Genomic DNA, 24,087 nt, shown 5'->3' on the forward strand with positions numbered 1-24,087 from the left:
ATACACCATGGTCAAGTGGGATTTATCCTGGGGGTGCAGGGATGGTTCAACATTCATAAATGAATCAATCTGATACACCACATTAACAAAATGATGAATAAGAACCACATGATCATCTCTATAGATGTAGAGAAAGCATTTGACAAGATCCAACATCCAATTATGATAAAATCTGTCAATAAAATGCCTATAGAAGGTAAGTACCACAATATAATAAAGGCCATACGTGAGAAACCCACAGCCAACATCACACTTAATGGTGAAAAACTGAAAACCATCCCTTTGAGAATAGGAAAAAGACAAGGGTGTCCATTCTCACCACTCCTATTCAACATAGTATTGGAGGTTTTGGTCAGAGCAATTAGGGAAGAAAAAGAAATAAAAAGAATCCAAATTGGAAAGGAAGAAATGAAACTCTCACTGTTTGTAGGTGACATGATCCTATATATAGAAAAATCCTAAATAATCCATCAGAAACTATTAGAAATAATCAACGACTACAGGGAAGTTGCAGGGTACAAAATCAACTTACAAAAATCAGTTGCATTTCTATACACTAACAATGAACTAGCAGAAAGAGAAATCAAGGGTACAGTCCCATTTACAATTGCAACAAAAAGAATAAAGTATTTAGGAATAAACTTAACCAAAGAGATGAAAGACCTATACATGGAAAACTATAAGACATTATTGAAAGAAACTGAAGAAGACACAAATAAATGGAAAAATATTCCATGCTCATGGGTCAGAAGAATCAACATAGTTAAAGTGTCCATACTACCTAGAGCAATCTGCACATCCCAATTAGAATCCCAATGACACTCGTCACAGAAATTGAACAAAGAATCCTAAAATTTATGTGGAACAACAAAAGACCCAAAATAGCCAAAGGAATCCTGAGAAAAAGAACAAAGCTGCAGGCATCACAATCTCTGACTTCAAAATATACTACAAAGCTATAGTCAACATGCCAGCTTGTATATATAGTGCCAGCTTGGCACTGGCACAAAAACAGACTCACAATTCAATGAAAAAGAATTGAAATCCCAGAAATAAAACCACACATCTATGGACAGTTAATCTTTGACAAAGGAGTGAAGAACATATAATGGAGAAAGGACAATCTCTTCAATAAATGGTGCTCAGTAAACTGGGCAGCCGCATGTGAAAGAATGAAATTAGACCATTACCTTATACCATACACAAAAATTAACTCAAAATGTACTAAAGACTTGAATGTAAGACCTGAAACTATAAAACTCCTTGAAGACAATATAGTCAGTACACTATTTGACATTGATCTTAGCAGCATCTTTTCAAATAACATGTCTGATAGGGCAAGGGAAACGAAAAAATTAACAAATGGGACTACATCACGCTAAAAAGCTTCTGCAAAGCAAAGGAAACCATGAACAAAACAAAAAGAGAACCCACCAGCTGGGAGAAAATATTTGCAAGTCACCTATCCTACAAGGGGTTGATCTCCAAAATATATAAAGAACTCATTCAACTCAACAACAAAAAATCAAACAACCCAATCAAAAAATAGGCAGAGGATATGAACAAGCACTTTTTCCAAAGAAGATAGACAGATGGCCAACAGACACATGAAACGATGTTCAACATCACTAATTAATGGGGAAATGCAAATCAAAACAACCATGAGATATCACCTTACACTGGTCAGAATGGCTATAATTACAAAATAAAAAAACAACAAATATTGGAGAGGATGTGGAGAAAAGGGAACACTCATACACTGCCAGTGGGAATGCAAACTGGTACAGCCACTATGGAAAACAGTATGGAGATTTCTCAAAAAATTAAAAATAGAAGTACCATATGATCCAGCTATCTCACTAGTGGGTATGTATCCAAAGAACTTCAAATCAACAATTCGAAGAGACTTATGCACTCCTATGTTCATTTCAGCATTATTCACTAAAGCCAAGACATGGAAGCAACCCAAGTGCCCATCAACTGATGACTGGATAAAGAAGATGTGGTGTATATACACAATGGAATACTATTCAGCCACAAAAAAAGACAAAATCGTCCCATTTGCAACAACATGGAGCTTGAGTGTATGCTGTTAGGTGAAATAAGCCAGGCAGAGAAAGACAAACACGGCATGATTTCACTCATATGTGGAATATAACAAATGCATGGATAAAGAAAACAGATTTTCTTTATCCACGACGAAGTCTACTCAGAAATTGATAAACAATAATATACACCCAGAATTTCACAATGTTATTAGCCATTATGATCTCAATAAAGTTACTGGAATAAAAATGAAATTATACTCATAGTGCATTCAAAATTACCTAAGGAACATGAGAGAATACAAGAACATATGTAAATGAAGGTACAGCTAAAGAAAAGTCTGTTAAAGATGATAGAGTTAAAAATTTGCCATTGTTTCTAAGGACTCCATTTATTCCACAATATTTACACATAAAGAATTCTATACCTTTTCTCTATTTATGCATAATATGACAAATGTCTGAGAAAGTTATTGATTGAAACCAGGGAAACATCCCTAATTATCAAAATATATTTAGAGTTCTATGTCTTGCATTTATTTCTGAGAGTAGTATTGAGGCTAAGACCCTGGTCTTATTTACTTTAAATCTATAAAGCCTAACACACTGGCTACATCCAGGTAGTGCTTACAGGTTGTTAAATTATTTACTGTGAAATCAATTCAGTATAAATTCAAAGTGTGTATAACATTAAGGATTTTTAAAGTGCATTCCTTTGAACATTAGTTCTGTGAAACAATATCTATTGGAAAATCAGTGCTATAGACTAAATTGTGTTTGTCTCACATTCATATGTTGAAGTCTGACTGTATTTGGAGATAGGGCCCTTAAAGAAGTAGTTAAGGTTAAATGAGGTCATAAGCATGGGCCCTCATTCAATATGACTGGCCTCCTTATAAGAAGAGGAAGAGACACTAGATATGTGCATACACAGAGGAAAGACCATGAGAGGACATAGTGAGAAGATGGATAACTACAAGCTAGGGAGACAGGCCTCAAGAGAAACCAGCCTTGATGACACCTTTCTCTTCAACTTCAAGCTTCCAGAACTGTGAGAAAATAAATTTCTGTTGTTTATGCCACCCAGTCTGTGGTATTTAGTTATGGCAGATCTAGCAAACTAATATAATCAGGGATTTAAATTAGTTAATATTTCTAATACCCAATATGATCTTTTGTTTGGTAGTTCATGTTTCTTAATGATTCTCAGATATAGTTGAAGTAAAAGCTGCCTCAGTTGATGAAATCAGATGAGACCTATATATGTGAAACTTGCAAAGTAAAATAATTTCTTATTAGAAAAAGCAATTAAAAATAGAGTATATAAGAGATGGTGTCAAGATAGTGGTGTAGAAGGACTCTGAACTCACCTCCTCACATGACACAACAAATTTACAACTACTCTTTAATAATTACCCATGAGAGAGAACTGAAAAGTGGATAAAAAGAACACCTGCAATAAGGGACAATGCTGACTGAGGTGGAAGAGGCAGAAATTCCTCTCTGGAGAGAAAAAAAGCCACCCTGGTGAGCCACAGCACTTCACGGCTGGCTGGAAACAATCCTAAGGTATGAACAAGGTCATCCCTGGAGGAGTGGGGGATCTGAGAAGGGGAACTTTACCACAATAAGCAGCTTTTGGACTCAGCACAACAAAGATGAGTGTCATAATATCACAACAAAGATGAATGTCATAATATCTGGCTTTGCTGGCTATTAACAACAACAGGGAATACCCCTAGAAAAGCTATCTGAAATAAGAGGAAAAAACGCTGCTCTTCAAGGGCCCATGCACAAATTCACCTGTTTCATAAAGCAACCTAAAATCACCAGAAAGAAAGGTGCACAGACTTTTGGTGAAGAGAGACTCACTTTCTAGGTTCTGGGTGCATCTCGGTGAGGGGTGAGACCTCTCCAGGGACTGACACATTGGCAGCAGTCATTATTGTGCCTAGTACAGGCACACTGACATAGACACTGGCAGATGACATTGGAGTTCTTCCCCTGGCCTGTAAGCATAGGGGTCTGACCCACCTACTAGAGCACTGATTTAATCCAGCTCAGCCAGGGCAGGCAGACCACCCTAGGGACTGGTCCCACCCAACAGCAAGCCCTCAGACAACTTGTGGGTCCACATATGTGGGGTGCCTGGAACCACTACAGTTGGGTGAGTGGGTCTGCCTCTCTGGGGCATGGCATGCACTAGGAGCAGGTGGAGTGTGTGGGGCATTGGTAGGAGTGTGTGGGAACTCAACAGTGGGGCGACTGGGTCTGCTTCAGTGGGTCAGTGTGCACACATGCAACACTGTGTTGAAGGGGTATGTGGCCCTGTGGGAAGTGGGGCTTGTCAGCTGCAGCAGACTTGTGCTTCTCAAACAGCCAAATAGGGGATCAGCCCCACCTTCCAAAGCCTCAAACCATTGGGTGCTCCCATACCTTGAGCCAGCTCCACTCGGATGCAATCCCAAGAGGGCTGACAACAGCCTTGCAAGCAGGAAGCCTACAGCAATTGTAAGCCTCTGAACCTAGCAACCAACCATGCTAGGGGCTGTCTTGACATGAGTACAGCCATGTTTGGCCGCTCCATTGACCTATAGCCACCAGCACACAAAGAAATGCAAAGCTTCTTTCTGTGTGGTGGGAACTGGCCTTTCTCCCACAGAGGAAGTTGCAAGTTGTAACAGTTCAAGGCTCTTGGAGCGTCGTAGCACGGGATGGACTGGCCATCTGTGCCAGGCTAAGACGATAACCAAAAAAAACAATGCACGTACACAACCACTGGGCTGGGACGTTAGCCAAGGGGCTCAGTGCACGTACGCCACTGATAACTGTTTTGTGCATGGGAACACTAGATGCTTGCTCTGTAAACTCTGTAACTGCTTATATAAACTGCTGGAAGCTGAGACCTGGTGAGAGTTCCACCTGTGGAAGGGACACCTTGCCCAGGATGTGTGATCCTTGCCCAGCCGCGTCGATTGACAGGGCTCTCCCGGCAGTGGGGCGTGGATGTTGTGAGTAATTGATTTACTGTGAAGTAACTGATTTGATGTGTTCTCTTTTCGGTCAACCTGGTGTTTCTCTTTCCGGTGATTTGTGTCATTTCCCTGCAGTCGATCTTTCCGATCGATCTGATATTTTTCCCTCTTATTATATGACCTATTCGGATCTGTTGCTATCTCAGCCGATGTGGATGTTTTCCCTTTCCAGTCGAGCTGGTGTTTTTTCCCTCTTATTATTTGACCTATTCGGATCTGTTTGCGGACTATCGCCTTTACTATCCTCTATATAATAAAATATACCTTCAGTCCATTTGTTTGGAGTGGAAAGTGTCTTTTACACCTCCGATCGAATCCCCAAACCTCTCATAACAGGGGCCTACTCACTTAACAGAAAAACTGCAATAGGAACACGCTATCAGACCTTGCAACCAACTGTGCTGGGGCTCACCAGGCCTGATACACTGACAGAAGGGTCCATAGCAGCCACACACAGCTGAGCATTACAACCAGCCAGCTACGGAGACAGCTTAGCCTCTCTGGGCACCTGCAACAAGAGCAAACCTGTCAAAAGAGAAAGACACACATAGCTCACATGAGGGACACTTTTGGAACATTTGGAACTGGTGACTAGAGAGAAGCACAGTGTTGGGCCTCATAAGGCATCACTTACATAAGGCCACCTCTCCAAGATCAGGAGGTGTAGCTGACCTACCTAATACATAGATCTAAGCACAGAGAAAGAGGCAAAGGGAGGAGACAAAGGACTACGTTCCAAGTAAGAAAACAGGACAAAACCTCAGAAAAAGAACTAAATTGAACAGAAATAATCTATCTGATAAAGAGTTCAAACAAAAAGTCATAAGGATGCTCACTGATCTTGGTAGAAGAATGTATGAACCCAGTGAAAACTTCAATCAAAAAATTGGAAACTATAAAAAAGAACCAATCAAATGAAGAATAAAATACTGGAAATGAAAAATTCACTAGAGGGACTCAATGGCAGAGCAGATGACACAGAAGAACAGATCAACAAGGTGGATGAAGGACTAGAGGAAATCACCCAAGCTGAACAGATAAAAGAAAAAAGAATTAAAAAGAATGACGACAGTCTTTGGGAGCTCAGGGACAATATCAAGTGCACTAACATCCATATCATAGGTGTCCCAGAAGGAGAAGAGAGAGACAAAGGTGCAAAGAATATCTTTGAAGAAATAATAGCTGAAAACTTTCCTAACCTAAGGAAGGAAACAGACATCCAGGTACAGAAAGCAGAGAGCACCAAACAAGATACACCCAAAGAGGCCCACATCAAGACATGTTATAATTAAAATGTCAAGAATCAAAGATAAAGAGATAAACCTAAAAGCCGTAAGAGAAAGGCAACAAGTTATATACAAGGAAACCCCATAAGGCTATCAGCTGACTTCTCAGCAGAAACCTGACAGGATAGAAAGGAGTGGTATGATATATTTAATATGCTGAAAGGAAAAGACCTACAGCCAAGAATATTCTACCTGGTAAAGTTATCATTCAGAATTGAAGGAGACATAAAGAATTTCCCAGACAAGCAAAAACTAAATGAGCTTATCACCAAGAAACTAGCATTACGAGATACGCTAATGGGACTTATTTAAGTGGGAAACAAAAGACACAAATAGGAATAAGAAAATTATCAAAAAAAAAAGCAATAAAATCATTGATAAAAGGCAAATAAACAGTAATGGTAGCAGACCAACCACCTATGAAGCTAATATGAAGGTCAGAAGACAAAAGTAGTAAAATTATCTATTTACAGGACATGGGGGTAATGGACACATACACAGAAAAGAAGATGTTAGAAATGATATCAAAAACATAAAATGTGGGAGGATGGGAGTAAAAGTGTAAAGCCATTAGCAAGAGGTCAAACTAAAGAGATCATCAACTTAATACAGATTGCTATATACAAAGGTCATTATATATTAACTTCATGGTAATCACAAACCAGAAACCTATAATAAATAAACATAAAATTAAGAGGATGGAACCCAAACATAATACTAAAGAAAGCCATCAAACCACAAGGAAAGAGAAGAAAGGAACAGAGAAGAACTACTAAAACACCCGGAAGAAAAGTAACAAAATGGCAATAAGTGCATACTTATAATTACATACTTTAAATGTCAATGGACTAAACGCTCCAATAAAAATACACAGAGTGGCTGATTGGATGAAAAAACAAGAACCATATATATGCTGCATATAAGATACACAGTTCACACCTAAAAACACTCACAAACTGAAAGTGAAGGGATGGAAAAAGATACTCCATGCAAATGGCAATGAAAAGAAAGCTGGAGTAGCAATGCTTATACCAAACAAAATAGACTTTAAAATAAAAACTGTAATAAGAGACAAAGAAGGGTACTACATAATGATCAAGGGAACAATCCAACAAGAGGACATAATATTTGTAAATATTTATGCATCCAACACAGGAACACCTAAATATATAAAGTAATTGTCAACAGACATAAAAGGAGAAATAGACAGTAAAACAATAATAGTAGGAGACTTTGACACTCCACTTACACCAATGGATAGACCATCCAAACAGAAGATGAATAAGGAAACGTTGGCCTTAAATAACACATTACACCAGATGGATTTAGTAGATATATACAGAACATTCCACCCAGAAACTTCTGAGTACACATTCTTTTCAAATGCACATGGAACATTCTCTGGGATAGATCACATGTTAGGCTATAAAACAAGTCTCGATAAATTTAAGAATATTGAAATAATACGAAGCATCTTTTCTGAACACAGTGGTGTGAAACTAGAAATCAACAATGGGAATAAAATCAGAAAAGCCACTTATACATGGAGCTTAAACAAAATGGTGCTGAATAATGACTGGGTCAACAAAGAAATCAAGGAGAAAACAAAAAATCCATGGAGACAAAGAAAAGTGAAAATACAACATGCCAAAATTTATGGGATACAGCAAAAGTGGTTCTAAGAGGGAAGTTTACAGCAATACAGGTATACCTCAACAAACAAGAAAAATCTCAAATGAACAATCTAATAGTGCACCTAAAGGAACTGGAAAGAGAACAAACAAAGCCAAAGTCAGTAGAAGGAAAGAAATAATATAAATCAGATCAGAAACAAATGAAATAGAGACTAAAAAGACAATAGAAAAGGGGCCGGCCCAGTGGCGCAAATGGTTAAGTGAGCACACTCTGCTGTGGCAGCCTGGGGTTCGCCGGTTCGGATCCCAGGTACGCACAGAGGCAGTGCTTGTCAAGCCATGCTGTGGCGGCGTCCCATATAAAGTGGAGGAAGAAAGGCATGGATGTTAGCCCAAGGCCAGTCTTCCTCAGCAAAAAGAAGAGAATTGGCAGATGTTAGCTCAGGGCCAATCGTCCAAAAAAAAGAAAAAATAAAAAAAATCAATGAAATGAAGAGCTAGTTCTTTGAAAAGATAAACAAAATCAACAAACCTTTAGCTAGACTCACCAACAAAAAGACAGAGGGCTCAAGTAAATAAAGCCAGAAGTGAAAGAAGAAATTACAACAGGCACCTTAGAAATACAAAAGATTATGACAGAATATTACAAAAAGCTATATGCCAACAAATTGGATAATCTAGATAAATGGATAAATTCTTAGAACCATACAATCTTCTAAAACTGAATTAAGAAGAAATAGAGAATTTTAATAGACCAATAATCAGTAAAGAAATTGAAACAGCAATCAAAGACTACCCAAAAAATAAAAGTCCAGGACCAGATGGCTTCCCTGGTGAATTATACCAAATATTCAAAGAAGACTTAATGGCTATCCTTTTCAAACGCTTCCAAAAAATTGAATAGGAGGGGAAGCTTCCTAACTCATTCGAGGAAGCTAAAATTACCCTGATACCAAAACCAGACAAGGGCAACACAGAAAAAGAAAATTATAGGTCAATATCACTGATGAATATTTATGAAAAAATCCTCAACAAAATACTAGCAAATCGAAACAACAGCGCATTAAAAAGATCATACACCATGATCAAGTGGGATTTACTCTTGGGGATCCAGGATGGTTCAACATCTGCAAATCAATCAACATGATACACCACATTAAGAAAATGAAGAAAAAAATATCACATGATAATATCAATAGAGGCATAGAAACTATTTGACAAGCCACAGGATCCATTTATGATAAAAATCTCTGAATAAAATGGGTAAAGAAGGAAAGTACCTCAACATAATAAAGGCCATAACTGACAAAGCCACAGCTAATATCATCCTCAATGGAGAAAAACTGAAAGCCATCCTTCTAAGAACAGGAACGAGAAAAGAATGCCCACTTTCACCACTCTTATTTAACATAGTATTGGAAGTCCCAGCCAGAGCAATCAGGCAAGAAAAAGAAAGAAAAGTGATCCAAATTGAGAAGGAAGAGTGAAACTGTCACTATGTCCATATAACATGATTTTATAGAAAGAAAACTCTAAAGAATCCACCAAAAAAACTTTTAGAAATAATAAATGAATATGGCAAAGTTGCAGGATACAAAATCAATACACAAAAATCAGTTGACTTTCTATACGCTAATAATGCAGTAGCAGAAAGAGAAATTAAGAATACAATGCAATTTACAAATACAATGCAACAAAAAGAATAAAATACCCAGAAATAAACTTAACCACAGAGGTGAAAAATCTGTACACTGAAAACTGTAAAACATTACTGAAAGAAATTGAAGACGACGCAAAGCATTGGAAAGATATTCCATGCTCTTGGATTGGAAGAATTAAATGTCCATACTTCCTAAAGCAATCTACAGATTCAATACAATCCCTATCAAAGTTCCAACAAAATTTTTCACAGAAATAGAACAAAGAATCCTAAAATTTATATGGAACCACAAAAGACCCTGAATAGCAAAAGAAATCCTGAGAAAAAAGAACAAAGCTGGATGTATCACATTCTCTGATTTAAAAATATACTCCACTGTTGGGTATTTATCCAAAGAACTTGAAAACACCAATTTGCAAAGGTACATGCACCCCTGTGTTCATTGCAGCCTTATTCACAATAGCCAAGACTTGGAAGCAACCTAAGTGCCCATCAAGGGACGAATGGATAAAAAAGCTGTGGTATATATACACAATGGAATACTACTCAGCCATAAGAAACGATGAAATCCAGCCATTTGTGACAACATGGATGGACATTGAGGGCATGATGCAAAGTGAAATAAGTCAGAGGGAGAAGGTCAAATACAGTATGATCTCACTCATTAAGTAGTAGATAATAACAACAACAACAAACACATAGAGACAGAGATTGGATTGGTGGTTACCAGAGGGGAAGGGGGGAGGGAGGAGGGTGAAGGGGATAATTGGGTACATGTGTGTGGTGATGGGTTGTAATTGGTATTTTGGTGGTGAACATGATGTAATCTATGCAGAAATAGAAGTACAATGATGTACACCTGAAATTTTTACAATGTTATAAACCAATGTTACTGCAATAAACAAAAAATTAAAAAAAAAAAAAAATATATACTACAAAGCTACAGTAATCAAAACAGCATGGTACTGGCACAAAAACAGACACACAGATCAATGGAACAGAATGGAGGGCACAGAAATAAACCCACACACATATGGTCCACTAATTTCAACAAGGGAGCCAGGAACATACAACGGAGAAAGGAAAGTCTCTTCAATAAATGGTGCTGGGAAAACTGGAAAGCCACATGCAAAAGAATGAAAGTAGACCATTGTCTTACATCATGCACAAAAATTAACTCAAAATGGATCAAAGACTTGAAGGTAAGACTTGAAGCTGTGAAACTCCTAGAATAAAACATAGGCAGTACGCTCTTTGACCTGAGTCTTAGCAGCATATTTTCAAGTACCATGTCTGTCCAGGAAAGGGAAACAATAGAAGAAATACACAAATGGGACTACATCAAAAAACTTCGGCACAGCAAGGAAACCATCAACAAAATGAAAAGACAATCTAGCAATTGGGAGAAGATATTTGCAAACCATATATCTGATAAGGGGTTAATATCCAAAATATATAAAGAACTGATACATCTCAACAACAACAAAATCACAACCCAATTAAAAAATGAACAAAATATCTGAACAGACATTTTTCCAAAGAAGATATACAGATGGCCAACAGGTACCTGAAATGATTCTCAACATCACTAACTATCAGGGAAACACAAATCAAAACTACAATGAGTTATCACCTTCCTCCTGTCAGAATGGCAATAATTAAGAATACAGGAAACAACAAGTTTTGGAGAGGGTGTGGAGGGCTGGGAACTTTCATATACTGCTGGTGGGAGTGCAAAGTGGTGCAGGCACTACGGAAAATAGAATGGAGATTTGTCATTAAATTAAGAGTAGAACTACCGTACGTTCCAGCTATTCCACTGCTGGGCATCCAAAGAACATGAAAACACGAATATGTAAAGATATATGCGCCCCTATGTTCATTGTGGCATTATTCACAATAGCCAAAACTTGGAAGTAACCTAGGTTACTGCCAATCAAGGGATGAATGGATAAAGAAGATGTGGTATATATACACAACAGAATACTTCTCAGCCATAAAAAACAATGAAATCTGGCCATTTGTGACAACATGGATGGACCTTGACAGTATTATGCTCAGCGAAATAAGTCAGAGGGAGAAAGTCAAATACCATATGATCTCAATCATAAACAGAAGATAAAAACAACAATAAACAATCACATAGAGACATAGATTGGATTAGTGGTCACCAGAGGGGAAGGGTAGAAGGAGCCGGGGGGAAGCGGTGATTAGCTACATGTGTTTGGTGAGGTATTGTAATTAGTCTTTGGGTGGTGAACATGATGTAGTCTACACAGAAATTGAAAGATAATGATGTACACCTGAAATTTATATAATGTTATAAACCAATGTTACTGAAATAAAAAAATATAGTATATCTAATTAGTGAAGTAAAAAAAAATATGCTATCTTTCAAGACTCCAAGCTATAAACCTTTCTAGGGTTTTCTATTTAATTTTTCGGGTTTCTGTATAATGCTGCAAGTATAATGCATCCTAGGAAACTTCTAAGTATGACCAGCCCTGATGAAATAGTTCACATAGGACTTACTGAGGTTTGATTCCAATTTTATGAGAGAGATAAGAATGGCAGGTACTCTGGTCCAACAGGAGAATGGTATAAATTTGGAATGTAATAATCCATGATTCTGCAAATTTGTGGAGCGAAATTCAGACAAAAGTAAATTATATACCAAATTTAACCCCTTGTTAATATAGCTCAGGTTTCAGTTTATTCGTGGAATCAGGCGAGGAGATTATCTTATTCTTACAACAAACATTACATTCTCTCTATCAATAAGAAGTCAAACCTCCTTCACTATGAAAAGTCCGTGTACTAGACTCGTTTGTGATATTCTATGTCTGACAAAAAATATATCTTACATTAGGTCAACATTTATTAGTGTGTTTTATGTTTCGATAACAATTTATTAAGTATCAAGATATCTTACAAAATGGTTAGATGACCCTAAAGGAAGAGTAAATATGACAAGATATTTCTTGCCTCGCCTTCCCACTTAATGATAACAGTTCATTGCTATCGCTTGTAGAGTTTTATGTGGATGTGGAAGTTTTAAACATATTTTCCTAAACTTTTCTTAAGCTTCCTAAGTTTGTTTTAAAAACTACTTTAGAATAAAAAGCAGAGTCTCTTACCTAACGCTTCACTGTATAACTGGTCCCAAAGCTGAAAGTCATATTGCTGGAGCCAGAAGTCAAAGAAAATAGAAAGCATTAAATTTTTTACCCTTTCCAGAAAGGTCATTTTGTCTGCTAGTTCTGCCATGGCAACAGGCACGTAAGAAGGTGGAGCTGGAAGTTTCCCACAATATTTCTCAATAATGCCACCTATAGAGTTCCTTAGCGTGTACACGAAAGGAACTTCTAGCAACTCAACAATCAGCTCTCCACAGGGCATCACAGGATCTATAACCATTACATCGTAGTTGGTTTCCTGGAGTTTCTTCATCATTATTTGGTTGTAGACTACACTCTCACACAGAAGTTTTAAAATTTCAGTTATTTGATGGAAGAATTCTTGCAGTTGTATTGCAGACTGCCAGGGTGACAGTGTTGGCATGACATTAACGGCCATGTCTAAAAAGCCATTTAGCGCATTTGCAGCACTATTTCTGTCAGGTGGCATAGGAATCACCTCGAAGTTCAGTGTGGAAGGCTTGCTGTAGTCAATAGTGAAAGTCTGTGGAGAAACCAACACAGTCACCTCGTGGCCCCTTTCGGTGAGTTTCTCCAGAATAGCCTTCATATTGAGCCAATGGCTCACATCACAGGGCCACACCAGGACCTTCCCACAGAATGCACAGCCAGTGAAGCAGACATGCAGCAGCAGAACTGACAAAATCCATTTCTCAGAAGTCATGACAGCAGCTCCCTCATACACTGCTTGGCAGAGGTTGAATACTTGCTGGGCACAGAAATGAAGTGGAAATTTAGACATAGATCAAGTTAAAAATTAATTTTTCCAGTTAAGGGATGACACACATGCAAAGAACATTGTCAATGTTGTTGCTTAGTGCAGTACTATATGATAGTTTTTTCAGGAGTAGATATGAAATATTTAAATATTTTGGAGGAAATGGTTGCAGCATTCTAGAAGTTTGGATGAAATATTTTAAAATAAAAACATATTTTTAATTGACAATTTTTAAATATGACAGAAAAATCCATTTAAATAAGTCTAGTAAATAATATGATGTATCTTATGGAGCACGGTGATTGATAATTTGGGGAAACATGAAAATGTAGGTCTTGTCATAAGACTGGTTTCATGTTAATATGTGGATACGACACATATATCACATAATAACAGGAGGAGTATACTGAATATTATACAAAGGTACAACATTTCAGGGACCCAGAAGATGCCACTCACTCTGTAGTGAAGAAAATCAAACGAAGCTTCAGGATAGAGAAGGCATTTCAGCTGAGCCCAGAAACAAAGCTGACAGAAGGAAAATTCTCAAGGTGAATGGAAGAAATAGAGAAAAAGAAGGATGATATGGAAATCATGGCCATTTAAGTATGCAGTTATCAGTTCATATTATGTACAGAGCAGAGGCTAACACAGAATAGTGCAGAAAAGGAAAATATTCCTTAAAAGAGGACATTTTGGAGAGCCTTAATCTCCATAAAAAGATGTCTACTCAAATTTTCAAATCAGGGTCAGAAAATGGTCATATGTGTCCTTTAATGAGTCAGAGGGAGAAGGTCAAATACCATATGATCTCACTCATTAAGTAGTAGATAATAACAACAACAAGCAAACACATAGAGACAGAGATTGGATTGGTGATTATCAGAGGGGAAGGGAGGAGGGAGGAGGGCAAAAGGGATAATTAGGCACATGTGTGTGGTGATGGGTTGTAATTAGTATTTGGGTGGTGAACATAATGTAATCTATGCAGAAATAGAAGTATAATGTAGTACACCTGAAATTTATGCAATGTTATAAACCAATGTTACTGCAATAAACAAAAAAACAAAACAAAACAAAACAAAAAACCTGTTCTGGCATCTAACAATATTACCTCAATGCTATGAATAACTGGCATCTGCTCTCTATATAGGATGCCTCCCCTCTCTAGATATAGATGAACATTGAAATAACTTTCTCTACTGTTCCCTTTCGAAAGAATATATTGGTATTTTCCTGTTCTGAAAAAGAAAATCAGTGTTACCTGATTCAATATCAAATGATTTTTTGTCTTCCCATTGAATTCTTTTTGTAAAAACCGGGAGCTAAGGCTTGAGTTAATCCTAGAACCACAGGGATCTTTATAAAGTTATTTAGTGAAATTAGTAGAGTGGACCTTAGAGTTAAATAGACCTACATTCATATATTGCACAAAATGGTGTTTGTGAATTGGAAAGTTACTTAATTTTTCTCAACTTTTTTTTCATTGGCCATAAAAATGGAGTTAATGATAAGACTTTGTTAGTATGTTGTGAAAAATCATAATAATAATCCAAATGTTTAGAAAAATGCTTTAGTGGAGAGTTAAGTCACCATAGATCTTCATACTTAACTGAAGGTTGTGCCACAAGAAAGTAAGCCATCCACAGATTAATCACATAGACATCAATATTGAGAAATAAGTTAGTGACATTTCCACATTCCAAAATACAACAGAATTTATAATATTATCTTGAACAATAGTATTAATATAATCTTAAGATCAACAAAAACTGATAGACAAGAAAAATATAATGCTTAGTATAGAAAATTGAAATTAAGAATAAAAGTCAAATGTTGATTTTTATTTAGCTGGCTGAGTTTGGAAAGATGTTTAGTAAATATCCAGAGGAATACACAAAGAAGTGAAGTTTAAAAGGTGCAATAAATATAAGATGATTTTTTTAAATGAAAATTCTCTTTATTCCATGAGTGTCTGAGGTTGTACTGGATGAAGTGAAGCTAGAGAGAATAGGCATTGTAAAAAGACAAGTGGTTTTTGAATCAGAAAGGTATATTTTCAAAAAATATGCAAGAAATAAGGGCGAAACAGTTTTCTGTGAATAAGAATAATGCTTTGTTTCTTATAGGGTAGTTTAAAAGAATAAAATTGATTATGATAATACATGTTGAATATACATGATGGCACCAGGCAGTTAGAAGAGACACAAGATATTGTGTAAAGAGACTGATTGAGAGAGATTTAGAAAACAAGACTCTCATTACAAAACCATGAAGGTGTTACAAGGCATGAGTAAAAGCTTCCTAGGAAATCCAGAGAATTTTATGAGGTGAAGGGCCATAACACAAAATTAGTCACTTTGGTGTGTGTTCCAACCCAACAAACATGGGAAGGAAAAGGGTCTGAATGTGGGCTGGATATGGATATTGATTGATGCCCACTAATTCTCCCAGGTGGCCATACTGAAGGTATTACATATTGAGGACTTGTAAAGAAGGGTAACTGTAGCCATTGCCCCAGGAAGTTTGGAGGGGTTTAAAGAGTGTTGACGTACTATGAGGCTTATACTGCTGCTGGGATAAAAGTAGTGGATGAAACAATAATTGAATCCAAATGAAGATTTGTTAAATTCAATTCCTAATCCAAGATAAGAATATCATTCCCATTTTTAAAAAGGCTTTGTTGTTTCAAAGCAATTTTAAGTTCATAGCATTGAGAGGAAGGTAAAGAGATTTCTCATACACCCCCTGCCTCCACACATACATAGCCTCCCCAATTAGCAACATCTTCCACCAGAGTGCTACATTTGTTACAGCTGATGAACCTACATTGCACACCATAATCACTGAAAGTCCGGAGTTTATCTTAGGGTTTACTCTTGATGTTGTACATTCTATGAGTTTGGACAAATGTATCCGTCATTATAGTATCATACAGGGTATTTTCACTGCTCTAATAACTATCTATGCTCCATCTATTGATTCATTCACCCACTTCCAACTCCTGGCAGCCACTGATCTTTTTACTGTTTCCATAGTTTTGCATGTTCCATAACGTCTTATAATTGAATCATACCGTATGTAAACTTTTCAGATTGGATTCTTTCACTTAATAATATGCATTTAAAGTTCCTCCACATCTTTTCACAGTTTGGTAGCTCATTTCTTTTTGGCACTGAATAACATTCCACTGTCTGGATCTGCCACAGTGTATCTATCCATTCACTTACTGAAGGGCATCTTGGTTGCTTCCAAGTTTTGGCAATTACTCATAAAGTTGCTATAAACATCCATATGCAGGTTTTTGTGGGGATGTACGTTTTAAACTCCCTTGGGGAAATACCAAGGAGTACAATTGCTGGATCATATGGTAAGAGTATGTTTAGTTTTGTAAGAAACTGCCTAAGTGTCTTCCAAAGTGGCTGTACCATTTTGGATTCCCACTGACCTGTTGCTCCATATCTTCACGAGGATTTGGTGTTGTCAGTGTTCCAGATTTTGGCCATTCTAATATGTGTGTAGTAGTGTCTCATTGTTGTATTAATTTGCATTTCCCTGACAACAAATGATGTAGACCATCTTTTCATATGCTTATTTGCCATCATTGTATCGTCTTTGGTTAAGGTATCTGTTAATGTCTTTGGCCCGTATTTTAATTTGGTTGTATATTTTCTAATTGTTGAGTTTCAAGAGTTCTTTTTATATTTTGGATAACGGTCCTTTATTAAACATGTCTTTTGCAAATATTTTCTCTCAGTCAGTGGCTTGTCTTCTCATTCTGATCACATTGTCTTTCACAGAGCTGAAGTTTTTAACTTTAATGAAGTCCAACTTAAAAATTATTTCTTTCGTGGATGGTGTCCAAAAGAGAAGAGATAGCATAATTTTACAAAGTTGAAAAAAACTAAGTTTGTCTGTTTAATGAAGCATGTTCATTTAATGTATAGTAACATTTTTTCCAGAACTGGAAGAAATTCCTTTCTAATCTATAAACAGCATCATTCTAATGGTGCACCATTAAATTAACATGTGGATCAAAATATGTTTTTAAATTTCTGTTTGGAATATTACTTTTATGAAATACAGAGCATGGCCAAGTATCTAACTTCTATTATCTTTACTTAGCATTAGAAACATATGAAGCATCATGGATCCAGTATTTCTTTAGAGGCCCTATTGTCAAATGTTAATAAAAAGCATGCTAGCCTTCATGTTCCCCATTTTTGATGGTGTCCAAATGGTCTGCATTTTCAGGTTTAGTGTCCATGGACATTATCAGTGAAATATATAAGCAGCAAAAGGCATGTGGCATGCAGAACCGTTGTTCTGATTCAAAAAACTAAATCCTAAAGGGAATTACTAATCTTTAAACAAAAGAAATTAAGAATATTAGATGAGATAAACAATGGTCACTTCTCTTCCTATAGATATCCAGTGCATTGTAGACATTTTATCTAAATTTCAAATATTGTGTTGCAGCGTTCAAGATCCGTCAATTGTTGAAGTAGTTCTTTTTGTGTGTGTGTGAGGAAGATCAGCCCTGAGCTAACATCTGATGCCAATCCTCCTCTTTTTGCTGAGGAAGATTGTCCCTGGGCTAACATCTGTGCCTATCTTCCTCTACTTTATATGGGAGGCCACCACAGCTTGGCTTGACAAGCCATGCATCGGTGTGCACCTGGGAACCGAACCTGTGAACCCCGGGCCGCCGCAGTGGAGTGCGCACACTTAAACACTACACCACCGGGCCAGCCCCGTTGAAGTAGTTCTTTATTGAAGTGTTGTTACATTACATATTTTTTCCTAGAAGGTAATCTTTTAAAAAGCATTTTGGAAGATGTTGAGAAAGAATAGATATTCTACCCATTTTGTCTTTCAGAAATATTACAAAATCAACAATTTTCCTGAAGAGTGAAAAGTGATGTATAATGAAAATGTATACATTCATAATATACATGTGGAGATAGAGAATGCTGTAACTATAAAAATGAATGACAGAGGAAGGCATTTATTATTCTCCAAGATTTCTTATGAGGAATACCTTTGTCTAAGAAAAAGAAGTTTCTGCATTGCTAAGCAAAGAATTTTTATATGCTTTGTATTTGTTATATGAAAAAAATGTTTAGGCCTACTATCTATAGGCCCAGATATTAGACTTCAGCAAGTATCGGGGAGAACAACATTATTCTGTACAATAAAACTTGTGTTCATGGACTTTGGGCATATAAATGAATCAAGGCTAGTGTCACAAATGGACCTGCCAGAAGTTATATGGACCTAGCTATCACAGGCTCATAAGAGTTAATTGTTAACGTTTAGGAGTTTTTCCAAGCTTGTTGTTATATTACCAGTAAGTTGCACTTAGTCAAGGTGGGAGGATTTACACCACAGCTACTGGTAAATGATACAAACATGTTTTTTTCTTTTTTCTTTTCTTTTACCACAGAAAGCCAGTTGTTAAACATTTATAGAATATCATTGGACATTGAACTGCAGAAAAGAGAGTGCATATGTAGAGTGAAAACAAAATAGAGTTCTAGGATTTAACAAATAGAACAATGCAAAGGTAGAAGACTTTTTATTAGTTTTCCATTATTAGATGACAAACTATCCAAAGCTTTAGTGTCTTACAACAGTAACTTTCTATTTAGCTCAGGAATCTGATCACAATTCTGATCTAGGCTAGGCAAAGCTGTTCTGGGTTGGTCTTGTTGATGCTTATGTGAATATGGGTTAGCAGAGGCTAACTGATCCTAGAGGCCTTCACTTGCATGTTTTGCAGTTGTCTGGCTTATATCTTTGTAGGTCAATATCCTGGGGCTATGTGTCCCTCATCATTCAGCATGCTAGATAGGTTAAATCACAACATAAGAGGTTCACAGAGCAGTGAGAGCAAGTTTGAATTTTATGAGGCCACTTGTATTACACTCATTAAAGTTACAGTGGCAGGGCCAGCCCCGTGGCTTAGCAGTTAAGTGCGCACGCTCCGCTATTGGCGGCCCGGGTTCGTATCCCGGGCGCGCACCGACGTACCGCTTCTCCGGCCACGCTGAGGCCGCGTCCCACATACAGCAGCTAGAAGGATGTGCAACTGTGACATACAACTATCTACTGGGGCTTTGGGGGAAAAAAAGGAGGAGGATTGGCAATAGATGTTAGCTCAGAGCTGGTCTTCCTCAGCAAAAAGAGGAAGATTAGTATGGATGTTAGCTCAGGGCTGATCTTCCTTACAAAAATAAAATAAAATAAAATAAAGTTACCATGGCAAAATAAACAGCTAAAACTAACGTCAGTGTGGAAGATGACTGCATATGGAAATGGATATAGGGGAAGCAGAAAAATTCATAATAAATGGGAATTTTAAAAAATGTAAAGAGAGTGAATATTAAGAAGACACTTAAAAAACTAGTTCCAAAAATTCTAAGAAAATACATTTGACAACTTAGATAAAGATAAATAAAATCGTATAGCCTATCTATCTATCTATCTATCTATCTATCTATCTATCTATCTGTCTATCTATTCTATCTAATATTAACCAAAATTGATGCAAAAGAAAGCTTGTAAATTTTAGGAAGTTTAGAGAACGCTAAAGACTCCTCTGCAATGATGTCCCCAGCCCAAGATGTTTTATAGAAAATTATGCCAACTAATTTTACCAGTTAACATCATACTCAATGGTGAAAGGTTGAAAGCTTTCCCTGTAAGATCAGGAAAAACAAAAGAGTGCCCATTCTCACCACTGCTATCCAACATAGTACTGGAAGTCCTAGTCAGAGCAATCAGGCAAGAAAAAGAAATAAAAGGTAATCTGAATCAGAAAGGAAGAAGTGACATTGTCTCTGCAGGTGACATGATCTTATATGTGGAAAATCCTAAAGACTCTCCCCAAAAACTGATAGAACAAGTAAGTGAATTTTGTAAAGTTGCAGGATACAAAATCAAATAAAAATATCAGTTGCATTTCTATACTCTAAAAATGAAACAGCTGATGGGCCAGCCCCGTGGTTTAGCGGTTAAGTGCGCACACTCCACTACTGGTGGCCCGGGTTTGGATCCCGGGCGCGCACCAATGCACCGCTTCTCCGGCCATGCTGAGGCCGCATCCCACAGACAGCAACTAGAAGGATGTGCTACTGGGGCTTTGGGGAAAAAAAGGGAGGAGGATTGGTAATAGATGTTAGCTCAGAGCCGGTCTTCCTCAGCAAAAAGAGGAGGATTAGCATGGATGTTAGCTCATGTCTGATCTTCCTCACAAAAAAAAAAAAAAAAAGAAACAGCTGAAAATAAATTTTGAAAATTTATTTATTCTTCCATTTACAATAGTACCAAAAGAGATAAAATACTTAGGAATACATTTAAGCAAAGAAGTGAAAGATTTGTAATTTGTACATGGAAAACCTTAAAATATTGATGAAAGAAATTGAAGAAGACACAAATAAATGGAAAGCTATCCTGTGTTCATGGATCATAAGAATTAATATTGTTAAAGTGTTCATACTCCCCAAAGCAATCTATAGCCTCAACGCAATCCTTATCAAGATTCCAACGGCACTTTTTACAAAAATAGAAACAACAACCCTAAAATTTGTATGGAACCACAAACCCTGAATAACCCAAGCAATCCTGAGAAAGAAGATCAAAACTGGAGACATCATATTTCTTGATTTCAAGCTATATTACAAAGCTGTAGTAATCAAAAATATGATACCGGCATACAAACAGACAGATAGAACCAATGGGACAGGATTGAGATCCCAGAAAGAAACCCATCCGTCTATGATCAACTAATATTAGACGACAGTGCCAAAAATACACAATAAAGAAAAGAGAATGTCTTCAATAAATGGTGCTGGGAAAACAGGATATTCACATGCAAAAGAATGAAATCAGACTCCTATCCAACACTACTCACAAAAATTAACTTGAAAAGTAGGTCAAGATGGCAGCATAGGCAGACTCTGAACTCATCTCCTCACAAGGACACAACAAATTTACAACTACTCTTGAACAATTACCCATGAGAGAGAACTGAAAACTGGGTAAAAAGAACCCCCAAAACAAGGGACAGTGTTGATTGAGATGAAAGAGGCAGAACTTCCTTTCCAGAGAGAAAAAAGCCACCTTCTAGCTACAGCATTTCATGGCTGGCTGGGAGAAATCTGAAGGTACAAAGTCTTCCCTGGAAGAGTGGGGGATCTGAGTAGGGGAGCATTACCACAATAAACAGCTTTTGGACTCAGCACAACCAAGAAAAGTGTCATAATGTCTTTCTCTGCTGGCTAGTAACAACAATGGAGGACACCCCCAGAAAAACTATCAGACATAAGGGGAAAAAAATGCCTGTTCTTAAAGGGCCCATGCAGAAATTCACTCATTTCTGAAAGCAATCTAAAATCACCAGAAAGAAAGGTTGTACAGTCCTTTTGTGAAAAGAGGCTCACTTGATAGTCTCATGGTGTATCTTGGAGAGAAGTGAGATGTCCCCAGGCTGGGACCACCTCCCCGGGGACTGACATTGGTGGCAGGAATTATTGTGATGTAGTACAGGAGTGCTGACATAGATGATGGCAGATGCCGTTGAAGTTATTCCCCTGCCCAGTTAGCCTACGGTCTGACCCACCACTAGATCATGGATTTAATCCAGCTCAGACAGGGAAGTCAGCCCACACTAGTCACCAGCCCCACCCAACAGCATATCCTCAGAAAACTTGTGGGCCAGCATAGGCAGGGTGCTGGAAACCTCTGCAGCCTGACGAGTTGGCCTGCCTCTGTGGCGCAAAGGGTTGGCGAAGGGTGGGCCTGCGTTAGTGGAGTGTTTGGGGCCTCTGCAGTGGGGTGACTGGGTCTGCTTCAGTGGGTTGTGGTCTGTACATGGAGCAGAACTGTGTTGACTGAGTGTGTGGCCCTGTGGGTTGTGGGGCTTTTCAGCTGCAGCAGACTTGTGCTTCTCAAACAGCTACATAGGGGATCGACCCCACCTTCCAAAGCCTGAAACAATTGGGTGCTCTCACGCCTGGGGCCGACCTCACTCAGCAGCAATCCTCAGAGAGCTGATAACAGCCTTGCAGACCAGAGGCCTAGAGCAACTGTAAGCCCCTGAGCCTAGCAACTACACATGCCAGGGGCCTACTCACTTAACAGAAAAACTGTAATAGGAACATGCTATTACACCCTGCAGCCAACTGTGCTGGGACCCCCACACCCAATAAAGTGACTGAAGGGACCATAGTAGCCACATGCAGCTGGGCATTACAACCAGCCAGCTAGGGGGACAGCCTAGACTCCATGGGCACCTGTAGCAAGAGCAACCATGCCAGAAAAGAGGAACACATGTAGCCCACACAGGGGTCACTCCTGGAACATTTGGAACTGGTGCCTAGAGAGAAGTACATTGCTGGGCCTCCTAAGGCATCTCTTATGTAAGGCCACCTCTCCAACATCAGGAGACGTAGCTGACCTACCTAGTACGTAGATATAAGCACAGAGAAAAAGGCAAAAGGAGGAGACAAAGGGTTATGTTCCAAGTAGGAAAGCAGGACAAAACTTAAGAAAAAGAAATAAATGAAAGAGAGACAAACAGTCTACCCAACAAAGAGTATAAACTTGGAGGCTTAAGGATGCTCACAGATCTTGGGAGAAGAATGGATGAACTCAGTGATAACTTCAATCAAAGAATTGGAAAATATAGAAAAGAACCAATCAAATGAAGATTACAATACTGAAAATGAAAAATTCACTAGAAGGACTCAATAGCAGAGTAGATGATACAGAAGAATGGATCAGTGAGCTAGGATGAAAGACTAGAGGAAATCACCCAAGCTGAACAGATAAAAGAAAAAATAATTAAAAAGAACAAGGACAGTCTAAGGGACCTTTGGGACAACATCAAGCACATTAACATCTACATTATTGGTGTCCCAAGGGGAAGAGACAGACAAAGGGGCAGAGAATCTATTTGAAGAAATAATAACTGAAAACATTCCTAACCTAAAGAAGGAAACAGACATCCAGATATAGGAAGTACAGAGAGCAGCAAATAAGATAAACCCAAAGAGGCCCACATCAGGACACATTATAATTAAAATGTCAAGAATTAAAGATAAAGAGAGAATCCTAAAAGCTGCAAGAGAAAGGCAACAAGTTACATACAAAGTAAACCCCATAAGGCTATCAGCTGACTTCTCAGCAGAAACCTTACAGGTTAGAAGGGAGTGAAACAATATATTTAAAGTGCAGAAAGGAAAAAACCTACAGCCATGAATACTCTACCCTGCAAGGATATCATTCAGAATGGAAGGAGAGAGAGGGTTTCCCAGATAGGCAAAAACTTAAGTTTATCACCAAGAAACTAGCCTTACAAGAAAAGCTAAAACAATTTATTGAAGTCTAAAAGAGAAGACCACAAATAGGAATAAGAAAGTTATCAAAATAAAAAGCAATAAAATCACTGGCAAAGGCAAATAAACATTAAAGGTAGCAGATCAACCACCTACGAAGGTAACATGATGG

At 37.8% G+C, this 24,087-nt stretch overlaps 1 protein-coding gene across 4 annotated transcripts in view; it reads right to left on the reverse strand.

The window, feature by feature from the left end:
• UGT2A1 (UDP glucuronosyltransferase family 2 member A1 complex locus) overlaps positions 1–24,087 on the reverse strand; it is a 70,555-nt gene that overhangs the window by 22,528 nt on the left and 23,940 nt on the right. Inside the window, exon 1 of one of the 4 annotated variants that reach the window (XM_087434399.1) lies at positions 12,798–13,536. The exons of the other annotated variants lie outside the window; for them this stretch is intronic. Within the exon in view, the coding sequence (XP_087290525.1) occupies positions 12,798–13,521 (724 nt within the window). The 5' untranslated portion in view covers positions 13,522–13,536. Of the gene's footprint in view, positions 1–12,797; positions 13,537–24,087 lie in introns of those variants that run through there. 4 annotated transcript variants of the gene reach the window in all.

The sequence above is a fragment of the Ceratotherium simum genome, chromosome 8 (assembly GCF_057802395.1).
Source record: "Ceratotherium simum simum isolate JZ-2026a chromosome 8, ASM5780239v1, whole genome shotgun sequence".
Classification (NCBI taxonomy): Eukaryota; Metazoa; Chordata; class Mammalia; order Perissodactyla; family Rhinocerotidae; genus Ceratotherium; species Ceratotherium simum.